The 20,358-nt window shown below is 36.8% G+C and overlaps 3 protein-coding genes across 3 annotated transcripts; 1 reads left to right on the top strand and 2 right to left on the bottom strand.

The window, feature by feature from the left end:
* LOC105158447 (1-aminocyclopropane-1-carboxylate oxidase homolog 1-like) lies at nucleotides 828-4,114 on the bottom strand. Its single transcript, XM_011075212.2, has 3 exons — nucleotides 3,249-4,114; nucleotides 1,907-2,228; nucleotides 828-1,210 (listed from the first exon to the last, which is right to left on the bottom strand). The coding sequence occupies exons 1-3, from the start codon at nucleotides 3,905-3,907 to the stop codon at nucleotides 956-958; spliced, it is 1,236 nt and encodes a 411-aa protein (XP_011073514.2). The 5' UTR covers nucleotides 3,908-4,114; the 3' UTR covers nucleotides 828-955.
* On the bottom strand, nucleotides 7,693-10,833 carry LOC105158445. Its single transcript, XM_011075211.2, has 5 exons — nucleotides 10,647-10,833; nucleotides 8,567-8,681; nucleotides 8,371-8,460; nucleotides 8,187-8,285; nucleotides 7,693-8,066 (listed from the first exon to the last, which is right to left on the bottom strand). The coding sequence occupies exons 1-5, from the start codon at nucleotides 10,712-10,714 to the stop codon at nucleotides 7,965-7,967; spliced, it is 474 nt and encodes a 157-aa protein (XP_011073513.1). The 5' UTR covers nucleotides 10,715-10,833; the 3' UTR covers nucleotides 7,693-7,964.
* On the top strand, nucleotides 13,279-18,562 carry LOC105158536. Its single transcript, XM_011075318.1, has 3 exons — nucleotides 13,279-13,613; nucleotides 13,712-17,563; nucleotides 17,620-18,562. The coding sequence occupies exons 1-3, from the start codon at nucleotides 13,279-13,281 to the stop codon at nucleotides 18,560-18,562; spliced, it is 5,130 nt and encodes a 1,709-aa protein (XP_011073620.1).

The raw sequence follows: 20,358 nt of genomic DNA, 5'->3' as shown, positions 1-20,358 counted from the left end.
TGTAATTTTAATCCTGTAAGTTAGGGAACGTTGAAGTTTTTAGTTCTATAACTTGAGAGAGTTGTCATTTTTTGTCCTTCATGAATTTATTTCTAGGACTAAAATTACAAATAAATTGCAATTTTTGGTCTAATTGGCCGGAAAAGGAGTAAAATTGCCAAAATTATAAAATTATAGAACTAAATTACAAAAATCAATTTTTACAGAACTAAAAATACAACCTCCCTAAGTTATAGGACTAAAATTGCAATTTTCCCAATAAAATTACTGATGGAAAAAAAAAAACAAAAAAAACCCATAACTTAACCATAACCCCAACACATTCGGCTCACTTAACATATTTGACCGCCATATCAATATATCCCTATTACGTAAATGATGAGTAACAGTTTATCATTTAAACAAAGCACAGACAACAGGTTTCGATAAATCATTTATATGGTATTATCTTTTGTCAATCCCAAAAATATGGTACCAACTATACAAAGGGCCTTAAAAATATAGTTCCAAAAATGCAATTTATTGCATTTATTTAAACAGCCACATGATCCTTTCGTTAAAAAATTAATAGTTGTATGAATTATGCAACTGAATCGTTTTATAGGGTACCAAATTTGGTCAACTAGAAAAACATGGTACCAAACTTGCAAGATCCCAATACTACGATACAAAAAATTTCAAGTTCATAGAATATTACAGTCATTAAACTTAAATTTTCAAATTAGTTTTATGTGACCATAGTAATAGTATTATCTTATAATTATTATTAAGTTGTCTTCGTTTATAATGTAAAAAATAATTCATACTTTTATGGTGTCTAAACCTCGACAGCTTGAACAATTGCATATTATTCTAGTTATTCTTGTCATAAAGTATCATTTATGAATTTCTTACATATTAAGTAGATGTAAGAGACCATTCCTGCAAGCAGCCAGCAGGCCCAAATTTTGCACATTTAGAGCATGAAATCCGACAAAGCTGAAGTCCCACCAAGCCCTTTTGCATTGTAGTGTAGTGAGTACTCTCTGACTGTAGTTTCTCTGTACTTGGGAGGATTGTCTTCTTCCGACAGCAACTCCTGTATAGGCCCATAGAGCTTCGTCGACGGCATCAAACCGGTAGTGAAGAAACATGCGACAGATACCCTGGGGCCACCACGGTTTGCTAGCACTCTGTGTTGGCTGCTCTTGAACTTGTCGTTTGATATTAGCTGAAGAAATTCGACAATCCCACAAATGGTTTCAGAAAATAGTAGGACAAAAGTGACACATGTGCAGTATGTAAGAAGGAAAATCAGACACGACGCACAGATTTTACGGGGTTTAGACAAAATCATTTAATAGATTGTGAACGCGAAAATTATATGGTTCAGGGAACTCTACTGAGACATGAATGCTCGACATAAAATTGGACATTGAAAAGTTAAAGCCCACCAGCAAGAAATATTTACCCAAAATTAGGTTTGGATGAATCCAATTGATCACTCAGCGAGTTGCTATACTTGTTATATGTGATTGGTCACGGGAAAATTCTTATCAAAATCATGTTCAGTCGAACCAAACCAATTGAAAAGCAGGTATATTGGTCATTTTTCTTAAACTGTATATCAATCATACGGCAACTGTATTGTACTTGACATGTAATTAGTTTAAGTTCTGTCGAACCCAGTCTAGGTTATAGTTTCCCTTGATCATCTCCCTAAATTTCATCTATCACATGACGAGTGTATCTGTACTGATCGTGTAATTAATTAATTCAAATTTTATAGGATCCAATCTGAACTAGAATTTTCCAAACACACCATGACATCAGATCATATTTTACACTCCCAGCACGTCTTTCTAACTCGTATTCATGTGAATAAGTTCAAAAAACAAATCAAAGTACTAGGAACAAGAAAACATGCCTGCAAAAGGTCTCCAACGTTAACCACTAGAGCTCCAGACAGAGGTGGGATGTCAACCCACAGGTTCTGGAAAAGAACTTGAAGTCCTCCTATATTGTCCTGGAGTAGCACGGTGAGGAAGTCGTAGTCGGCGTGCTTGCTCGCGCCTAACGTCTTTTCTGGCTCCGGGCACGCTGGATAGTAGTGGTACAAGACGGCAAGCCCCTCGGAGCATCCAAGGTTGTTGAGATGGTCTGGATTGAGACCAAGAGCCTCCGATAGCAACTCAAACAGAAAACGACCTAATCTAGTTATGTGCTTGGAGTACTCCAGCATTATGTCTCTACAGACAGATGTTTGTCCGGCAGAAAAATAACAAAGCGTCCACAAATGTTTGAGTAATTTCGATCCGATGTTTATGTTCAGGCAAAACGGTAAACATAGGCAATGTTCCATACTTTCACATGGTATCACAGTTGAGTTCAATAAAAGGTTTTGAATTCGAATTTCATTGCCACCCATTTATATATTAAAAAAAAAAAAGTTTTCACATGCAAGATTTGGATTTACACGTGAAGAATCCTTCTTTCTAACAGTTTAAACTTTTAAATCTAGTCATCATTTAAAAAATAAAAAATAAAAAGCCAAATTGCAAACAATAATATTATAATGACATGTTTTTTGCATAAAATGGGGGTATTTATTCATAATGGAATTTAGAGGACAAACACATGCTGCCCAAAATGTCCTTAACCAAAAAGCAAAAGATAAGAAATACAAAGTTCTAAATTATGGTCAAGGGTATTTTCGTCATTTAAAAAAAAAAATCCAAATTGCAAATAAGATAATTTTGCCCTTTGGTCAAAACATTCGTCATCTTGGATAAGGATATCCCACCATAATGCCTATTTTATACTAGGTTTGGTAGCTGAAATGTTGGATTAAATTTTTAATTTGGAATCATATAATATTTTTGGGATAATTACACACCTTTTTTCTCAGATTTAGTGTAATTATGCATATATTTTTTGTAATTTCAAAAGTTATGTCTAGCACTCCTAAAGTTTGCTTCCATCTAGAAAATATATTCTTCTATTAGTTAAAATTCTATGAAATTTATAAAAGTATACCTTTGCCGAAAGTGATCAATTATATTACAACTGTATATATCACACCTACCATATAATTAGTTCAATTCGGCCAAATCTGATTTACACAAAAATTCACCCAAAATGAATTATCCTACCCGATGACTTATCAAACTACCATAAAAAATTCTAAAACACACAAATTCCATGTTTGGTAGCCATGTTTCTTTAACACAACAACTTGCCAACAAAAATTTCTGCCAAACACAACTTACCGGCATGCCTCTGGCAACTCCTCCGGGCAGGGAAGCCTAGGAGCCATGTTGCAATAAGTCGTATCCCTCCAGTTCGCCGATGCAGCCCTATATAGATCGAAGTTACTGTTATAAACAACCGTCTCGGATCCGTCCCGCGTGTACCACTTCTTCTTAACCTCCGTGTCCTGCTCATAGAACCGCCGCACGCCCTCCAACATTTCGTCCAACACGCTCACCGGAACGCCATGGTTCACCACCTGGAAGAAACCCCACGTCTCGGACGCCTGCCGGACTCTGTGGACTATATCTCTTCGTCGGCCCGGATCCTTGTCGATGCCATCAAGGTCAAGTACTGGAATGCTGACTCCAAGTGTACTAACATCAGCAGCGTTGTCGAATTCATCCGGCGGTGAGAAGAAAATTCGAGGGACCGTTGTGGTTCCAGCGTCGACTAGTCCCTTCACACCCGCTTTTGTTTCGTCGAAGGCTTTTAACTCGCTTGCTCTGTCGAAGTTCTGATCATCTGAAATTGTTTGTGTATTTGAATCTAACGTTTTCATACTGCGAATGGATATGGTCAAAAGAGGGCAGCAAAGGGAGAAGAAACTGTAGCTTGAAGGCTCAGATGCACAAGTTTTGGTCCTTAAAGTCAACAGCAAAGGAAATAAGATAAACATGGATTCAGACAAAAAAGTATTATACTAAGTCGACTACGACAAGAAGATATTTGAATTTTTAGGAGGGTAAAGTACATTAACACTCATAAATATACTTTATGTTTTGTAGCCGCGAATTTATAGTTCAGAGCTGACTCGGTTAAATTGAAATCAATCATATGACAAGTGTAATGATATGTGATTGGTGTAAAGTTTAAGAAAAGTGACGAATCACATATCAAGTATGATATACTTGCACTGTGATTGGTTCGATTTGGCCAAATTTGATCACGGTCAAAGTGCACAGTGGGCCCGTTTGGCCAGGACCGACACGGATCGGCCTGAAAAAATCTGGCCCAATTGAGTCTATTTTTAAACTTAAGTCTAGCCCATAGACTGGTTCGACTGAGGCCCGAGCCAGGCCACATCAAGCCCGAATGTGCTTATTTTTATCACCATTTTATTATCATTTTATGATTAAAGTATATTTAATCATAATCGCAACTATAATTTAAGAAAAAAAATAGATCACATAAAATGGTGATTTTCTTTCTTTTTTTTTAATATAACCAGCCATCGTGGCACGATATTCTGCGTGTATATAATAAATATTTTTTTATATTTTAAAATATATTATAAATGAAATCAAAATATATAAACAAACAAATCAAATTTTTTTTAAAGAAAAAAGAAAAGAACAAAAGAAAACTAACTGAAAGTGTTATGGACACGATAAAAGAATAGGAAATTCTAGGTCCAACCCGACTCGGCCAAATCGGAACTAATAATATAACAAGTGCAATATATTTGTTGTGTGATTGGTGTAAAGTTTAGAAGGAACCAATCAGATAACAATTTGTAATTAATTTGGTTCGATCAAACTTAATTTGGGTAAAAAAAAATTCATAAAGAACTCGGGTAGTAGTGTTAAAATGATGTCCAGTCACTTTTGTAAAAAAATTCTAGGCCCAACTCGACTCTGTCAAACCAAAACCAATCATATAGTAAGTGCAATACACTTGTTGTGTAATTAATATAAAATTTAGGTAATGGGCCAAGCACATAGAAAGTGTGACACACTTGCTTTGTGGTTGATTTGGTTCGGACAAGAATTTATCATAAAAGAGCTGGGGTAGTAGTATTTTTATACATCTTCATGCGTTAATGCATGTGAGAAAGCATATCTTTACTGCTATAAAGACAGTTCAATTTCAAAAAATTTATTTGACATGTAATAAATTAATAATTAATCAATCAAAAATAAATATCAAATTTCATTTAATTTTTTAATTAATATCAATAAAATTTAATAAAGTTTAATAAATATAAATTTATTTATTAGATGAAAATAAACTTTAAAAATATAAAATGTAATTTTCTAAACTTCATCGTGATGGTTTATGCCAAACCTCATAGACGAGGTGTAATTATTGGGGGAAATTATTTAAAAAATACAGGAAAAAAAATTAAAAAAATGAGATTTTTTAAAAATATTTAGAAAAGTAAGTGGCGGTTAATCAAAATTTTCTGAAATTATTTAAAAAAGTAAGTGGCATCGCGGTTAATCACCGCGGTGCCACATTTTAAAAAAAACAATTTGTATGCCACCGCGGTCAGTGACTGCGGTAGCTGCTTTTATTTATAAAAAATATATATATCTATTTAATTTGCGAATTGTAATTCACAGTCAATTACAATTAATATTTGTGAATTGGGCCAATTTGGCTCAATTCACAAATTTATTATTTTTTTATTTTTTAATAAATTAATAAATTAATTATTTTTAAAACTATATTAATTTTTAAAATACAATGAAACATACAAATATAATAATTTATATTTTTCTAAGCAATTCTAAAAAAATACAATGAACCATACTGATAAGTTTGCGACAGTGTTGGAATCATTTGATTGAAACTCGAGGCCAGAATTCAAAATTTAGAAAAAAAAATATAAGTAATTCTTGTGATACTATAAATGTATAAATTATTACATTATAAAAAAATTAGCAATTTATTATTTTTTTTATTTTTTAGAATACAACAATTCATAAAATAATTTATTTTATATTTAAAATAATTTATTTTTTAAATATAAAATAAATTACTTTATTATATTTAAAATAGCAATTTATCTCTTTGTATTTTTTAAAATAAAATAATTTATTTTTTAAATATAAAATAATTTATTTTTTAAATATAAAATAATTTTTTTAAATATAAAATAAATTACTTTATTTATTATTATATTTTAAAAAATAAATAAAAATAAATTATTAATTTTTTATATAAAATAATTTATAATATATAAAAATTATTTGTATTTTTTTTTAAATTTTAAATTATGAACTCGAGTTTCAATCAAAGGATTCTAAATAATTCCTAATTTATGTAACTGACCGCGGTTTGTCTGTATTTTTTAAATAATTTCCCCTAATTATCGAATGGTGGAACAAAACACAATTCTTGGGAAAAGTGAGTAGAAGATAAAACATAGTGGGACAAAGTGAGTAGAGACAAAGAACAGAGCAGTTTAGGCGCCCCTACTCCTAGCCCTAGGTTTCTCAGTCCTTGGATATCTGCTGACCCTATCAAAACATTGGACCATTCTGTTTGGCTGGTAGTATATGATTAAATTTATAAAATTATATTTTTTTTTAAATTATTAGTTCGCTAACAAATACCCCTATAATGAATTGGCATAAAGAGGTATTTGTTAGGCTATTTATAATTTTAGAAAAGTATTTTATATTTTTTTAATAACGAAGGTATATTTGTAATTATGACAAATTTTGAAAGAATTTATTGTAATTTATGTATAATATAAGTACTTTTTTATCCTTTAAAACATTATAATTATAAGTTTGAATATATAATTAACTAAACAACAAAAGAAAAAAAAATATACTAACCATTAAATTTGGTATTTTAATTCCATCATTTTCTTATAATATTTTATAAATTTAGAGTTAGAAGAGATTTTTGTTGAGGTTGGGAGGGAAGAAGAAGAATAGAAGGCTAAAAAGAGAAGACAATGTAATATAACCTTAGACTCAAACATAAAAAAATACATAATTTTTTTTTTTTTTTGGATACAAGTTTGAATAGAGAAATCCTACTGGAACACTGATCCAATTTCTTGATATCCGAATTTTTTTAAAACTAAAAAAAAAAAAAAACAAAACGCAAATCTGATCGAATAAGGACGGGACCTCAACTACCCCACCCGAACGCCCACCCCTAACAACATGCATACAATTTGGATTAGATTAAATAAAAAAATAATTTTATTTTATTGTTCATTACAAGGAAGGTCCATTAATGTTGATCCTTTCTGTATCTTTTCAATGGGCAGCAATTTTCACGGTCGCCACTATAAATAAGACAAATATTCATTATAATACTCACAATAAGTAAAATCAGTATTCACATATTTGATGAGTTTCGAACCCATAAATTCAAACTTATTTACAAAACCTCAACTTTAACCAGTAAATTAAAACATCATTGTTCAGAATATTAGATTTGAGCAGTAGCTGTTATCTAAAAGTAAACCCATTAGCATAATCCCATCGAGATGCAAATTTAATTTGTTCCTCATAATCGAATTATAAATCTACTACCATCAAATTCATGCTTAAATTATGATTCAATTTCATAACCTAGCAATGTTCTTTTTGATCCATTGGTGTGGTCAAGATTTAATTGAGCCTCAAACTTTGGTTGTAATTGCCCGAAATCGACCAGTATCAAAACCAGTGAAGTTCATCTGGAATGGATCCAATCAGGTCACCCGAAAAGCAATAATTCCAAGAATTTCAAAGGTAAAGAAAAAATTGTCAATGCCAATTCCTTCATCTGTGGTTAATTCCTCAACTGTAGCAGGTAAGTTCAAGGAGGATTCAGAAAGGTACCATGGCCAAGATACACATGGTTGCCAAAAAGTAGATAAACAAAAACGGAAACCCTCAAGCGCTGCTAATCGTACAACCGTACAAAAACTGATTCTGATAACGATCGGGCAAATTGCAAAGATAAATTAATGTACCGACTACAACTGATCATCATTGTTTGTCCTCTTAATTTGTTTTCGCTTTGGGAGCCTTCTTCTTTACCGATCGCCTTGGCATTGAGTTCTTCATGCCAATGAAGAAAAGCAGTGCACCGAGCAGTGCCAAGTTCTAGTCAAAAGATTAAACGATTGGTGAGCATCTCAACATGATAAAATAACTAAATCACATGTTTAAAGACTTGGTTACCACCACTTTATAGAACCACATGGTTTTGAGCTTGATACACACCTGAGTGAACTTGACAAAGAGCTGAGCAAATTCCTTCTTGTCAGCATCGTAGTTGTAGAAATCATACAAGATGGGTGCTGAAATTGCTTGATGCAGAAGCTGTGCGTTCATGAGAGAGAGAGATTCGTAACAATTATCAAGTTCACAAGATAAGTAACTGAACAATGTGTTATAATGTGCTTACCAGAATGAAAGCTCCAAATGAGCTGCCAAAGACAAACAACAGACTCCCAAGCCCCTTCATGATGATGGCTCCCAATATCAAATGTTTCATCTGAAATAATAAATTTCCAAAGTTATAGACTGATGACACCAGATGTATATATAATACTACCATATGGATCTGCAATCACGCAGAACATATGGAAAATGCTTCTTACTTCTACATGCGGCAGTTGAAATCCAGTCTGAGTTGCCACATGCTTCGAGAAGACATTGAACTTTGGCCTTAATTGCCTTGCTGCTGGCCCACCATCAACTCCGAATTCATTGAACCTACAACAAAAGCGTATATCATGGAATGCATGACTAAGTGTATCACATATATCAATGGGCTAAGAGAGGCACAGGTTCAAGTATCCAAACTCTTTAAGTACTACATGTCTTGTACACAAATGATGTGAAAAAATCCAAGTGCAAACTAATGGCTGCAGTAAACAACTTAAAGAAGCTTTTATCATGCATATAAAAGAAAAGGAGTTGATTTATCATTAATCAGCCCACAAGACGTTGATGCATTATCAAATGATCATGGCCACATCAAAAATTATTCTATGAATTGCAGAATGAGTATCAGAAAAGCTACAAGTATACAAGTTTGGAGAACCATTAAAGATTTACACCACAAAAACACTTCAGCTTACATCAGAAAATCCATGCTTAGCATAACAAGAAACAACACTTTCTAGTCTCAGAACCAGCAAGTTATTATGACAGCTAACAAATAAACTACCAATTTCCTCTTCTAGGAATATGCAAGTCCACTCTATTAACACTGAACAAATCCAGGAAAATAACGAATTAAGCAGTCAAAGTCACTTCTTGTTACTTCAAAAGCCAACACAAACAGCACATTAGCGCATTTAAATATGTCATGACACAGCTGGTATTTTGAAACAATTGAAAGATCACATCAATTTAAACAACTAAAACTATTGTGATCATGATTTGACTTTGCAGCGATTTCCTCCATTTAGTATTGTCCATGTGTATGTTCACCTACATAAATAAATGGTTATTGTAATATCACATTAAGATAGAATGAGTGTATTCTAGCCCTTTGGACATTCCAGATGTAGGTCAGATGACACCGCCACATTTTTTTCCTTTATTTCATGTACTCACTTCACCATATTAAAATTCAACGAAGAATAGAAGTTGGGATTCGCCGGCAACAAAAGCTCAAACACAATAATATTCGAAATAGCAGTTGGTCACAAGATAGAATCTTGGGCACCAGCCTGGACACATTAAGATAGCATGAGTGTATTCTATCCCTTTGGGCATTGCGGATGTAGGTCAAATGACAACCTATTTTTCCTTTATTTTCATCTACTCTCTTCATCTTTTCTGGACATATCAAAACTCAACGAAGAATCCAAGTTGGGAATCGCCAACAACGAAAGTTCAATCGCAATAATATACGGAACACCATTTGGTCTTGGTAACAAGATAGAACCCTGACCACCAGCCTGAACCACTTTCGTCAAAGATTTCCAAGTATTTTACATATTTCAGCATCTTCCAATGTTAAATTCTAAAGATAGTTAAGCGGCTTTACAACGAATTTCATTAGGTACAACCCCAAAACAACTTAAATCCGACATATTCTCATAAACATTAAAAAGAAGAAAATCAGTGTCCCGCAAAAGATGGTAGCGTTATTGAAGAACATGAGTCTAATCTACACGGGACCATCTACTCTGCTGATCTACTCACACTAGGGCAATCCCACAATTGTTAGATTTTGCACTAAGTGGTCTCACTTATTTCAGATTTTTTTCCATTTAAACAACCATAAGTTCGAATTTCCAGAAATCGTAAATCCGATTTTAAAAGGAAAAGGAGAATTTAAATGTAAAAGAAAACAAAAAGAGAGGAACCAGGAGTAAATCAGTCAAGCAGCACTTCAACCTGGAACTGAAGTAAAGAATGTTCATCCAAGTCAAAGGAGACTAGTCTCATAAATCAAGCAAATACAAATCCAAAATCCCATCAAATAAATTTACAATCTTCAACAGAAAAATCAGTGCTGATCCATCAGATCCAACCGAGACAATCACTTCAAACCACAGCCAGAGGATGAAAACAACCTAAACCCAGTTCTGCTTTTTAAAGATAGATACAGATGAATCACAACAATTGCACAGACATACAAAACGAAGCATCAAAAAGCACACACATACACGGTAAAAAGTAGCGCAGATCTGAGCATGAGAGAGAGAAAATGAGAGGCATTACTCTTGGTAAGTGGAGAGAACAAAGACAGACACGAACAGCACCCTCCCAAGGAAAGACACGAACGCCATTGCTCTCTCTCTCTCTCTCTCTAAATTTGGGGTAGTGAGAAGACAGAGATTTCGAACGAGGGTGGAGGGAGAGAGATTCAAGGAGCCCTGTAAGTGTTTCCTCACTTGAGTAGACGACGGATTTATTAATATACTACGCGTCCTACCCCTACCATGTAATAAAGAGTCTTTTATATTTAAATATATTATAAATATTAATAAATTATAGTTTTTAAATAAAATTAATTTAAAATTATTACCGATCCAATTAAAAAAATTAATGCAGCGATATCACAATTCACAAACTTTTATTTGGCGGGCTGAAAAGTATCTTCATTTTATATTAACCAATCGTTGCGCACACCGGTTTTATGTGTATATAATAAATATTTTTTTAAAAATTTTAAAATATATTATAAATAAAAATAAAATATATAACTCAATAACTCATATTTTTTAAAAATAAAAAAAAATTAAAATACAATCGACACAATATTAACGTAGTAGTGTCAAAATAACGTGGAATGACTTTTTGTAAAAAAAAAATATATATAATACAAATTAATTTTTAAAATTATCTAATTAATAAAATAATTATCATATTTAAAATCGATGCAATATTGTCATTAGCCATTATTTGTGTGTGTAAAAAAAAAATTTATATTGATATAAATATAAATAAAATGTTTAAAATTAACTTTTTTTAAAAAAAAAATATGGGGGTCGGCCCTTTGTCCTTTTTATACGGTATGGTGCATTGATGAGTTGTACTCTGCGAATCAAGTGTTGGGATTTTTGCCATTTAAGAATAGAGCTATAAAGTCAACAAGTAAATAAATAAACTGTTGATGATTATTTCCTAAGATTTTGATGCTCCACAAAATCTTATTCCATATTACTACTTAAACATTTCCATCCACAATGTTATTTGAGTGTTTACAATAGCTTCTGTGTTTTGTTGTCGGGAATCAGATATAAAAAATATCGTAGTAAAAATTGGGAGTGCTTGAAAATGAATATGAAAGTTGAATTCGTAGTTTGGATCATATTTTTGCATTTTTCGAGATAAGATAAAATAAAATCTACGTTTGTTTTTGTGTTTTTACACCTTATCTGTGTGATTTTTTTATTTTTCAACTTTTTATATAATATATATACACACTTATATATATAATATAAACAGATATAATTTGATAATAAACAGTTATTTTTGTCTCCCCAAAATATAATATTAAACGTAAAATATTTATATATATACATTTTTATATATAAAAGATATATGATTTGACAATGAACAGTGATTTTTGTCTCCAAATTCCAACATCAAACCCACACAACTTATTTTAAAATATTTTAAATTACCCCAAAACACAAATCCAAACATATCATCTATTTTCAACACACACTTACTTATCTCTATTTTTCTCTCTCTATCTTCAAAACACTTAAAACACAAAGTCCAAACATAAGAGTAATATTTGAAAAAATATTTTAATACTCGAATTTTAATAACAAGGTGCAAATATTGATTAATCGCGGTAAAATATTAAATTTTTGCTTTGATTTTATTTAACTATGTTTAATAGTATTGATTTATCACGATTTATAGACCGTGACCATTATAGTGTAGAAAAAACTGAATTTTTTTTTTTTCGCATTGACAACCCAATTGGATTTTTTTCCAAAAAATAGATATCAAATTGTTTGTGTAGCGTTTTTGTCTCTTTTTAAAGAAAACATCGCCAAAGCGGGAATTTATTTATTATTAAAATAATTTGCTTACAATTCTAAATGCAGTAAACAAGAGAACTTATAATTTCTCATTTAATAAAGCAACAAATTGTATTTAGATAATCGATATAGATCCTACTTCTGAAAAGCAAAATTATCCTATCTACTCAATAAAATCCTATTTCTATATGTCAATCTCCACTAATAACCAAAACTTTGTGCATCCAAATTCCCAATCCTCCTCATTCCTTGAATCCTCAATTCAGCAGCTACAATCTGGCGCTTCCAAGGTGATGAGGATATCTCAAAAAAATAATGAGCAAAACATGACTTTGCACATAGGTCGCACGGGAGATCGCAGGTCGGTGGGGAAAAAAGGCTTTAAGAAGGTCGCCAAGTAATAAGGTCGCAGGTCGCACGTGGCACATTGTGGCTTGATGACGTCTCAAATCGGGCCCCATAAACCCGAATCCGACCCGTATTATCCACCGGACAGGTGTCCAAAGGAGAAAGGGCTGAGTCATTACATGGGCATACCCGAAGTTGACACCTGTCCCCCAGGAGGGTCCCATCTCCAGACGCTTATAAATACCCTAAGTCCATTGAGAGAAGGTACACTGTTCATCTGCACTTATATTTTGGGTCGCTGAGTATTCTTTTCGATCTCATCTGACTTAGGCATCGGAGCGTCGTCGGGACGATCCCGATCAGCTTTGTGTTTTATTTCCAGTTAACAGGTCCAACTCGGTGACGTGGGTGGTCGTGGTCATTAATCAAGGTCAAACGTGATCGAGGCGGATCAGTTTGGCGCCGTCTGTGGGAATGATTTTGGAGATAAAACATAAAACCAAAACATGGATAGATCGGAAGGTGGTAGGCGAGCCATCGAAGAGACCCCGAGAGGGGGGAATGAAAGAATAGTCCAATTAACACAAGGAGAATTGCAACGAATGATGGAGGAAGCAAGTAGGAATGCCATTTTGGCATATGAAAAAAGAACACAACCTGCTGAAAATGAAAATGCCCAGCGAAGAATGATACGAGAAAAGGAGACTGAACGAATTTCTGAAGGAATGAGCAGAAGAGCCCCTGAGAGGGGACGCATGGTGGCCCCTTCTGAAGTAGGGTCAAGTTCGCTAGGTGATGGCGGAAACGAGAACCTGCGATCTCGAAAGCAGATGTCGATAGCGTTGGCAGACAGATTCATCTGCTGGGAAAACAAATTGATGAGCTGAAACGAAAAGGAGAGTTGGTGACTCAGAACAGACACTCGCCATTCTGTAACAGAATTCTGAGGGAAATTGTGAATACAACTTTTAAAATGCCAGACCTACCAAAATATGACGGTCTAAAAGACCCGCAAGAACATGGGTCCGCATTTGATCTGGTGATGAATCTTTACGGACAATCAGACCCTATTAAAGCGAAATTGTTTATAACTACTTTAATGGGGAAGGCACAGGAATGGTTCATGAGCTTGCCACCGGGTAGTATCGAATCTCATGAACAGTTGGTACAGAAGTTCATTTTCCATTTTGCAAGTAAACGGAAGCAGAAGAGGTCGGCGACCTATCTATTTACCATAAGGCAAAAGGAGAATGAGACCTTAAAAAATTTTATGGGCAGATTCAACAATGAGACTTTGGAGGTCCAAGACTTGAGGATTGATATGATGGTGAGTATCCTCATTCATGGTTTGAAAAAAGGGCCATTCGCTTTAGCTCTAGCAAGAGACCCGCCGACTAATGTTGAGCAGTTAATGCGGTTAGCTCAGAAATACATTAATGAGGAAGAAATGAATGCGATGAAGGACGGGGAGTGGTTAGGTGCCGGAAAAACCCGCGACCGTGAACCTGGAAAAGATCCGAAGCAAAATAGTGATCGCGTTCGTGACCTCACCTACCGACCAAAATACCATCGATACACACCGCTGAACACCACAAGAACCAAAGCACTGCTGACTGTAGAGAAGTCAGATATGTTGAAATGGCCACGCCACACCAGATTTACACCTGCTAAGAAATATTCAGGCAAATATTGTAAATTTCATCGCGAACGTGGGCATGACACAGAGGAGTGCTATCAATTGAAAGATGAAATTGAAAGGTTGATAAGACAAGGGTATTTTAGAGAGCTAGTAATGAAATGTCGAGCGGAAGAAACGGTTGCTCGCAGAAGCAGGTCCAGAAGCCCCGATCGAAGGCAAGACAAAGGAAAAGGAGTAGTAAAAGAACCTAATCTGGGAGGAAATGCGCCTGTGAAAGGTGTTATTTATACCATTGCGGGAGGACCTGAAGGAGGAGATTCAAGAAGGTCAAGGAAGCGGCAAAATAGAAATGTTCAACATAATCAATTAATCGCAAGTATTGAGCCAGAGGAGGAGATCACATTCGAGGACAAAGATGTGGCTGGAGGAGTTAGATCGCAAAACGATCCCATGGTGATCAAACTCGATATAGCTAATTTCACTGTCCGGAGAGTTTTGATTGATAACGGGAGTTCTGCAGATATCATCCTTTGGGATGTTCTTGTTAAAATGGGGTTAGAAAATGCGAAATTAGAACCAGTAAGGACCCCGTTAGTTGGGTTTGGTGGCACTGAGATTGTTCCGTTAGGGACCCTTGATTTACCCGTATCTATGGGAGAAGACCCTCGAAGGAAAACGTTGATCAAATTCCTAGTCGTAGACACACCCTTTGCATATAATGTGATCTTTGGAAGACCTGGGCTGAATGCATTCCGAGCTATAGTGTCTACATATCATCTGAAAGTAAAATTTCCAACCAGAACGGGAATAGGTGAGGTAGTGTGCGATCCCGAGGAAGCACGTAAATGTTACAATCTGTCCCTGAAAAAGGGCGAGACCACGGATAAAAGAAGAAAGTTGGATGTGATCGAAGGGGGTAGCCAAATATCTGACGGAAAGTTCGAAAGAATTCGACCAGCTGAAACGCATAAAGTCGTAGAGGTGATCCAAGGAGATCCCTCTAAAACCACCAGGATAGGGTCGCAATTAGGTGAACAACTGGAAACCATGATGATATCATTGCTACGCAAAAATGCTGACATTTTTGCATGGAGCTCGTCGGATTTTGTAGGCGTGGCACCAGATGTAATTGTTCATAGATTAAATGTAGACCCCACCATGCGACCTGTGCAGCAAAAGAAAAGAAATTTCAGCATGGAAAAAAATCAGGTGATTAGAGAAGAGGTGGATAGATTGCTAAACGCTGGGTACATTATGGAAGTCCAATATACAAATTGGTTGTCCAATGTTGTGGTAGTTCCCAAGCCAGGAGGAAAATGGAGAGTTTGTATAGACTTCACGGACTTGAATAAGGCGTGTCCGAAAGACCCATATCCACTTCCTCGAATTGATGCATTAGTGGACTCAACCGCCGGATACGAATTATTTTCCATGATGGACGCCTATCAAGGCTACCATCAGATTTTCATGGCAGAAGAAGACCAGGATAAAATTTCGTTTGTAACAGAAAGAGGAATATATTGTTATAAGGTAATGCCCTTTGGGCTGAAAAACGCAGGCGCCACATATCAACGTTTAGTGAACCGAATGTTTGAGGACCAGATTGGAAAAACTATGGAAGTTTATGTTGACGATATGCTGGTGAAAAGTTCAAGGTCGCAGGATCACATAGCTTACCTTGAACAAACTTTTGCGACCCTCAGGAAGTACAGAATGAAGCTGAACCCGATGAAATGCACCTTTGGTGTAGCTGGGGGAAAATTTCTGGGTTATCTGGTCAGCGAACGTGGGATCGAGATGAATCCAGAAAAGATAGAAGCCATACTGAAGCTGAAATCACCAACCAACATCAAAGAGGTCCAAAAACTAACCGGTAAGCTTGCTTCTCTCAATCGTTTTATTTCAAAATCATCAGATAGAAACCTACCATTCTTCAAAGTGCTGAGAAAAACCAAGAATTTCGAATGGACGGAGGAGTGTGAGCAAGCGTTTCAAGATTTAAAAACATATTTGCGCTCACCACCGTTGCTGGCAAATCCCAAAGGGAATGAGGTGTTATACGTGTACTTGGCAGTCTCAGAAAATGCAATTAGTTCGGCTTTGGTCAGAGAAGAAGGGGGAGTGCAAAGTCCGATATATTACGTAAGCAAAATGTTACATGGGGCGGAGAAAAGATATGCGCAGATTGAGAAGCTGGCACTTGCGCTCATTGTAACAGCTCGCAAACTGCGACCTTATTTCCAGGGTCACCGCATTATTGTTCTAACCAATCATCCGCTCCGTAATGTGTTGGCGCGACCTGAGGCATCAGGTAGGCTCGTGAAGTGGGCAGTAGAACTGGGGGAATTCGACATCGAATACCAAGCTCGTACGGCGTTAAAAGGACAAGTATTAGCAGACTTTATGGTCGAATTCGTGGACGAGCCTGAAACCGAGCCTAGTTCAGGCAAATGGATGTTGCATGTAGATGGATCTTCTAACGCGGGAAACGGGAGAATCGGAATATTAATACAAGGTCCGGAAAATATAGAGATCGAGGTCGTTGCACGATTATCTTTTCCGGTCACTAATAATGAGGCTGAATATGAAGCCCTCATCATGGGTTTAGAATTATCACTGGAAGCGGGCGCGAAAGATCTGGAGGTCTTTACCGATTCACAACTTGTTGCGCTGCAAATAGAGGGGACCTATGAGACCAGAGAAGAGCGTATGATACTCTATCATACCAAGGCGAAATCCATAATGTCCAAATTTAACAAGTGCCAGGTGCATCAAATCCCAAGACATGAGAATGATAGAGCCGATTCTTTGTCGAAGTTCGGAGCTACTCTATCGAGAATTAAAGATCGCAAGATCACAGTGATGATCAAAGAAACATCCGCGATCGCTGAAGTTGTCGATATTAATACTGCAAACGAGAAGCCGTCATGGAAAGACGAAATTGTTCGATACTTGAGAGATGGGATTTTACCAGCTGATCCCATCGCTGCAAGAAGATTGAAAATGAGGACACCTCGTTTCACATTGATTAACGAGCAACTGTACAAAAGAACTGTAGAGGGTCCATTGTTGAAATGCCTTGATCCTGAGAGAGCTGAATATGTAATGAGGGAAATCCATGAAGGAAGTTGTGGAAATCATTCTGGGGGAAGGTCACTGGCCCAAAAAGTTATCAGACAAGGGTATTTTTGGCCAACACTGGTGAAAGATACAAAAGAGTTGGTCAAGAAATGCGTAGCCTGCCAGAAGTTCGCAGCACAGATCCACACACTAGCGCCCAAATGGAACCAGTTAAGATCGCTTGTCCCTTTGATCAATGGGGAATAGATATCTTAGGACCTTTCCCCACCGCTCGATCTCAAAAGAAATTTATTGTAGTAGCTGTAGAATATTTTTCTAAATGGGTAGAAGCGGAGGCTGTGGCTAAGGTAACGGAGGGCCATATGATCGAATTTATATGGAAAAACATCATATGTCGGTTTGGGGTCCCCAGAATCTTGATCTCAGACAATGGCACTCAATTCCAAGGAAAGAAAATCACGAGTTGGTGCAAGGAGTTAAAAATTCAGCAACACTTCACCGCAGTAGGGCATCCACAGTCGAATGGACAGGTCGAGGTTGTTAATAGGACCATCCTTCAGCATTTGAAAACAAGATTAAATTCAAAAGGATCATGGTTAGATGAATTACCCGGAGTCTTGTGGGCATATCGAACTACACCTAGATCCTCCACAGGTGAAACTCCTTTTTGCCTTGTATTTGGTACTGAAGCTCTTATTCCTGCAGAGATAGGCGAGGAATCACACCGAGTTGCTATGTATGATCCTGCAACTAATCGTGAGGAGCGCTGCTTGGACTTGGAAATAATTGAGGAGAAAAGAGAGATCGCGTATGCCAAGATACTGCACCATAAAAACTTAATGATGAGAAGTTACAACAAAAATCTGAGGCCCAGACAATTTCAAGTTGGAGACCTCGTGCTGAAGAAGGTGGAGGTATCAAAGCATGTGGGAAAACTTGACCCCGGATGGGAAGGACCCTATAAAGTTACGGAGATCAAGCGAAGAGGCACCTATCGATTGCAAGATCTGGAAGGTCGAGACTTACCACGACCGTGGAATGTCCAAAACTTGAAGAAATTTTACGCATAGTTATGAACCTGTGAAAGGTCATTTGATAGAGATCGTTTTTGTACCTGAAAATAGTCCAGCTCGAAGTTGACGAGAGCTCATGTATATTGTATCTGAAAAAGATCATTGGCGTATAATATCACCATGTTCCTTTCTTGCTACCTATCTCTTTTCAATTTAGCGTCTTGCTTATATTTAATTGTAGCATCTGAAAAAGATCACAAGATCTGAGAAAGATCATTCGATCTGAAAAAGATCGTAGAATCTGAAAAAGATCACAAGATCTGAAAAAGATCATTCGATCTGAGAAAGATCGTAATCCGCAACGATCCCAAGATCTGATCATTCGATCTAGAGAGGATCGCAAAAATAGTAAGATTCACAATTCTTAAGTTCATGTGGTCATGTGTATTTTAACATGTTCATAACTTTATTGATATTTCATTGTCGTATAAACGCAAATATTCAAGGGCAACCATTCACACAATCTTTGAGTAATCAAAAAGTTGTTATACACTGGATTGTCAAAAGTTGAGTAAACACAGCAAAATTCCAAGTCATCAGTGTATAGTCAAAACAATTGTTTCACTAACTTTGTGCCTATACAAAAAATCCCTAAGTATTTGCAGAGATGCAGGTCATGGGGTCACAAGGTCAAGCTCATTCATCCAAGGCTTCCACCTCATCCATCAAGCTCGCGAACTTGGTGCCTTCGATCTGAGGAGATGGCTCTTCAGGATAGGGTTGGAAGTTCTCATCTACAAAGGGGTTAAGCTTGTTCTGATCGAACCCTTCAGCAAATGCATTCAGATTGATGGCCTGAGCCTTACATTTGTTGAAACCCTGCGTCATGTAGATGCTCGCCTTGATCTCAACTGCTGTATCGAAAACTGGGGTCTTCAGGAAATCCCGAGCTCCATCCAACCTAGCACTGCGAACCCTATCAGCGAACTCGGCAGAGTTCAAGAAACCTTCACGACCTTCAATGCGACCCTGGACAAGACCAGCCTCTTGCCCAGCAGAAAAACCCGACATCTGACCTTCCTCACGGGCTCTGGCTACCTCGGCACCATGGGCTTCAGCGACCTCTTTCATCTGAGCGACCTCCGCCTCAAGACGAGCCTTTGCCTCCTCAAGGCGCTGACGTTCCTCCGCCCATTCTTTCTCTTTCGCCCGGCAATCATTCCGAATCTCTCGGTACTTCTCCTGGGCCTCCAAGCGACGCTTGCGTTGAACAGTGCATTTTAAAGATAATGATCGCAGGAAAGCACTAGCCTGCAATGAAGGTTAGAAGAAATCAGGGTGGATGCGGAGATAAAAACAATTACCTGTGCCAAAGCATGGGCACCATGCTGCTCCAGTCGAGGATATGGATAAGATAGAAGTGCGGCTTGGTCACGGGGCAGACTGGTGTGCCTGTAGATCTCATAGGACTCCTGTCCGGCTTCACTGTTCAAAATGGTGCTATGGTCCGAGACCTTCCAGTGAGGTGCTAGCCGAGCCCCCGTCAATTCAGCAGACTTTTGAGAATCGGTGCGGTGAGCAGCAAAAGCGGATACCTCCCACTCTTCGACCTCCCTCAAAGACTTCAGGTTTTCATCTTCCGCAGCTCGAGCGGCTGCGAACTCCTCCTCAGATCGCCTGGGAATGTGTGGTCCCCCAGGCTTGGATTTAGAGGGCGACCTATGCTTGCGCTTCCGGGGGCGACTAGGACCCGCAGCTCCACCCTCGATCAATGATCCGACCATCTCGATGCTGGGGGAAGCACCTCGAGCTGGGGGAAGGTCATGAGCCTGGACTTCCTCGGTGCCGATATC

This window comes from Sesamum indicum, linkage group LG3 (genome assembly GCF_000512975.1).
Source record: "Sesamum indicum cultivar Zhongzhi No. 13 linkage group LG3, S_indicum_v1.0, whole genome shotgun sequence".
Classification (NCBI taxonomy): Eukaryota; Viridiplantae; Streptophyta; class Magnoliopsida; order Lamiales; family Pedaliaceae; genus Sesamum; species Sesamum indicum.
The sequence above is the reverse complement of the archived record's forward strand: the minus strand, read 5'-3'. Positions and strand labels throughout refer to the sequence as shown.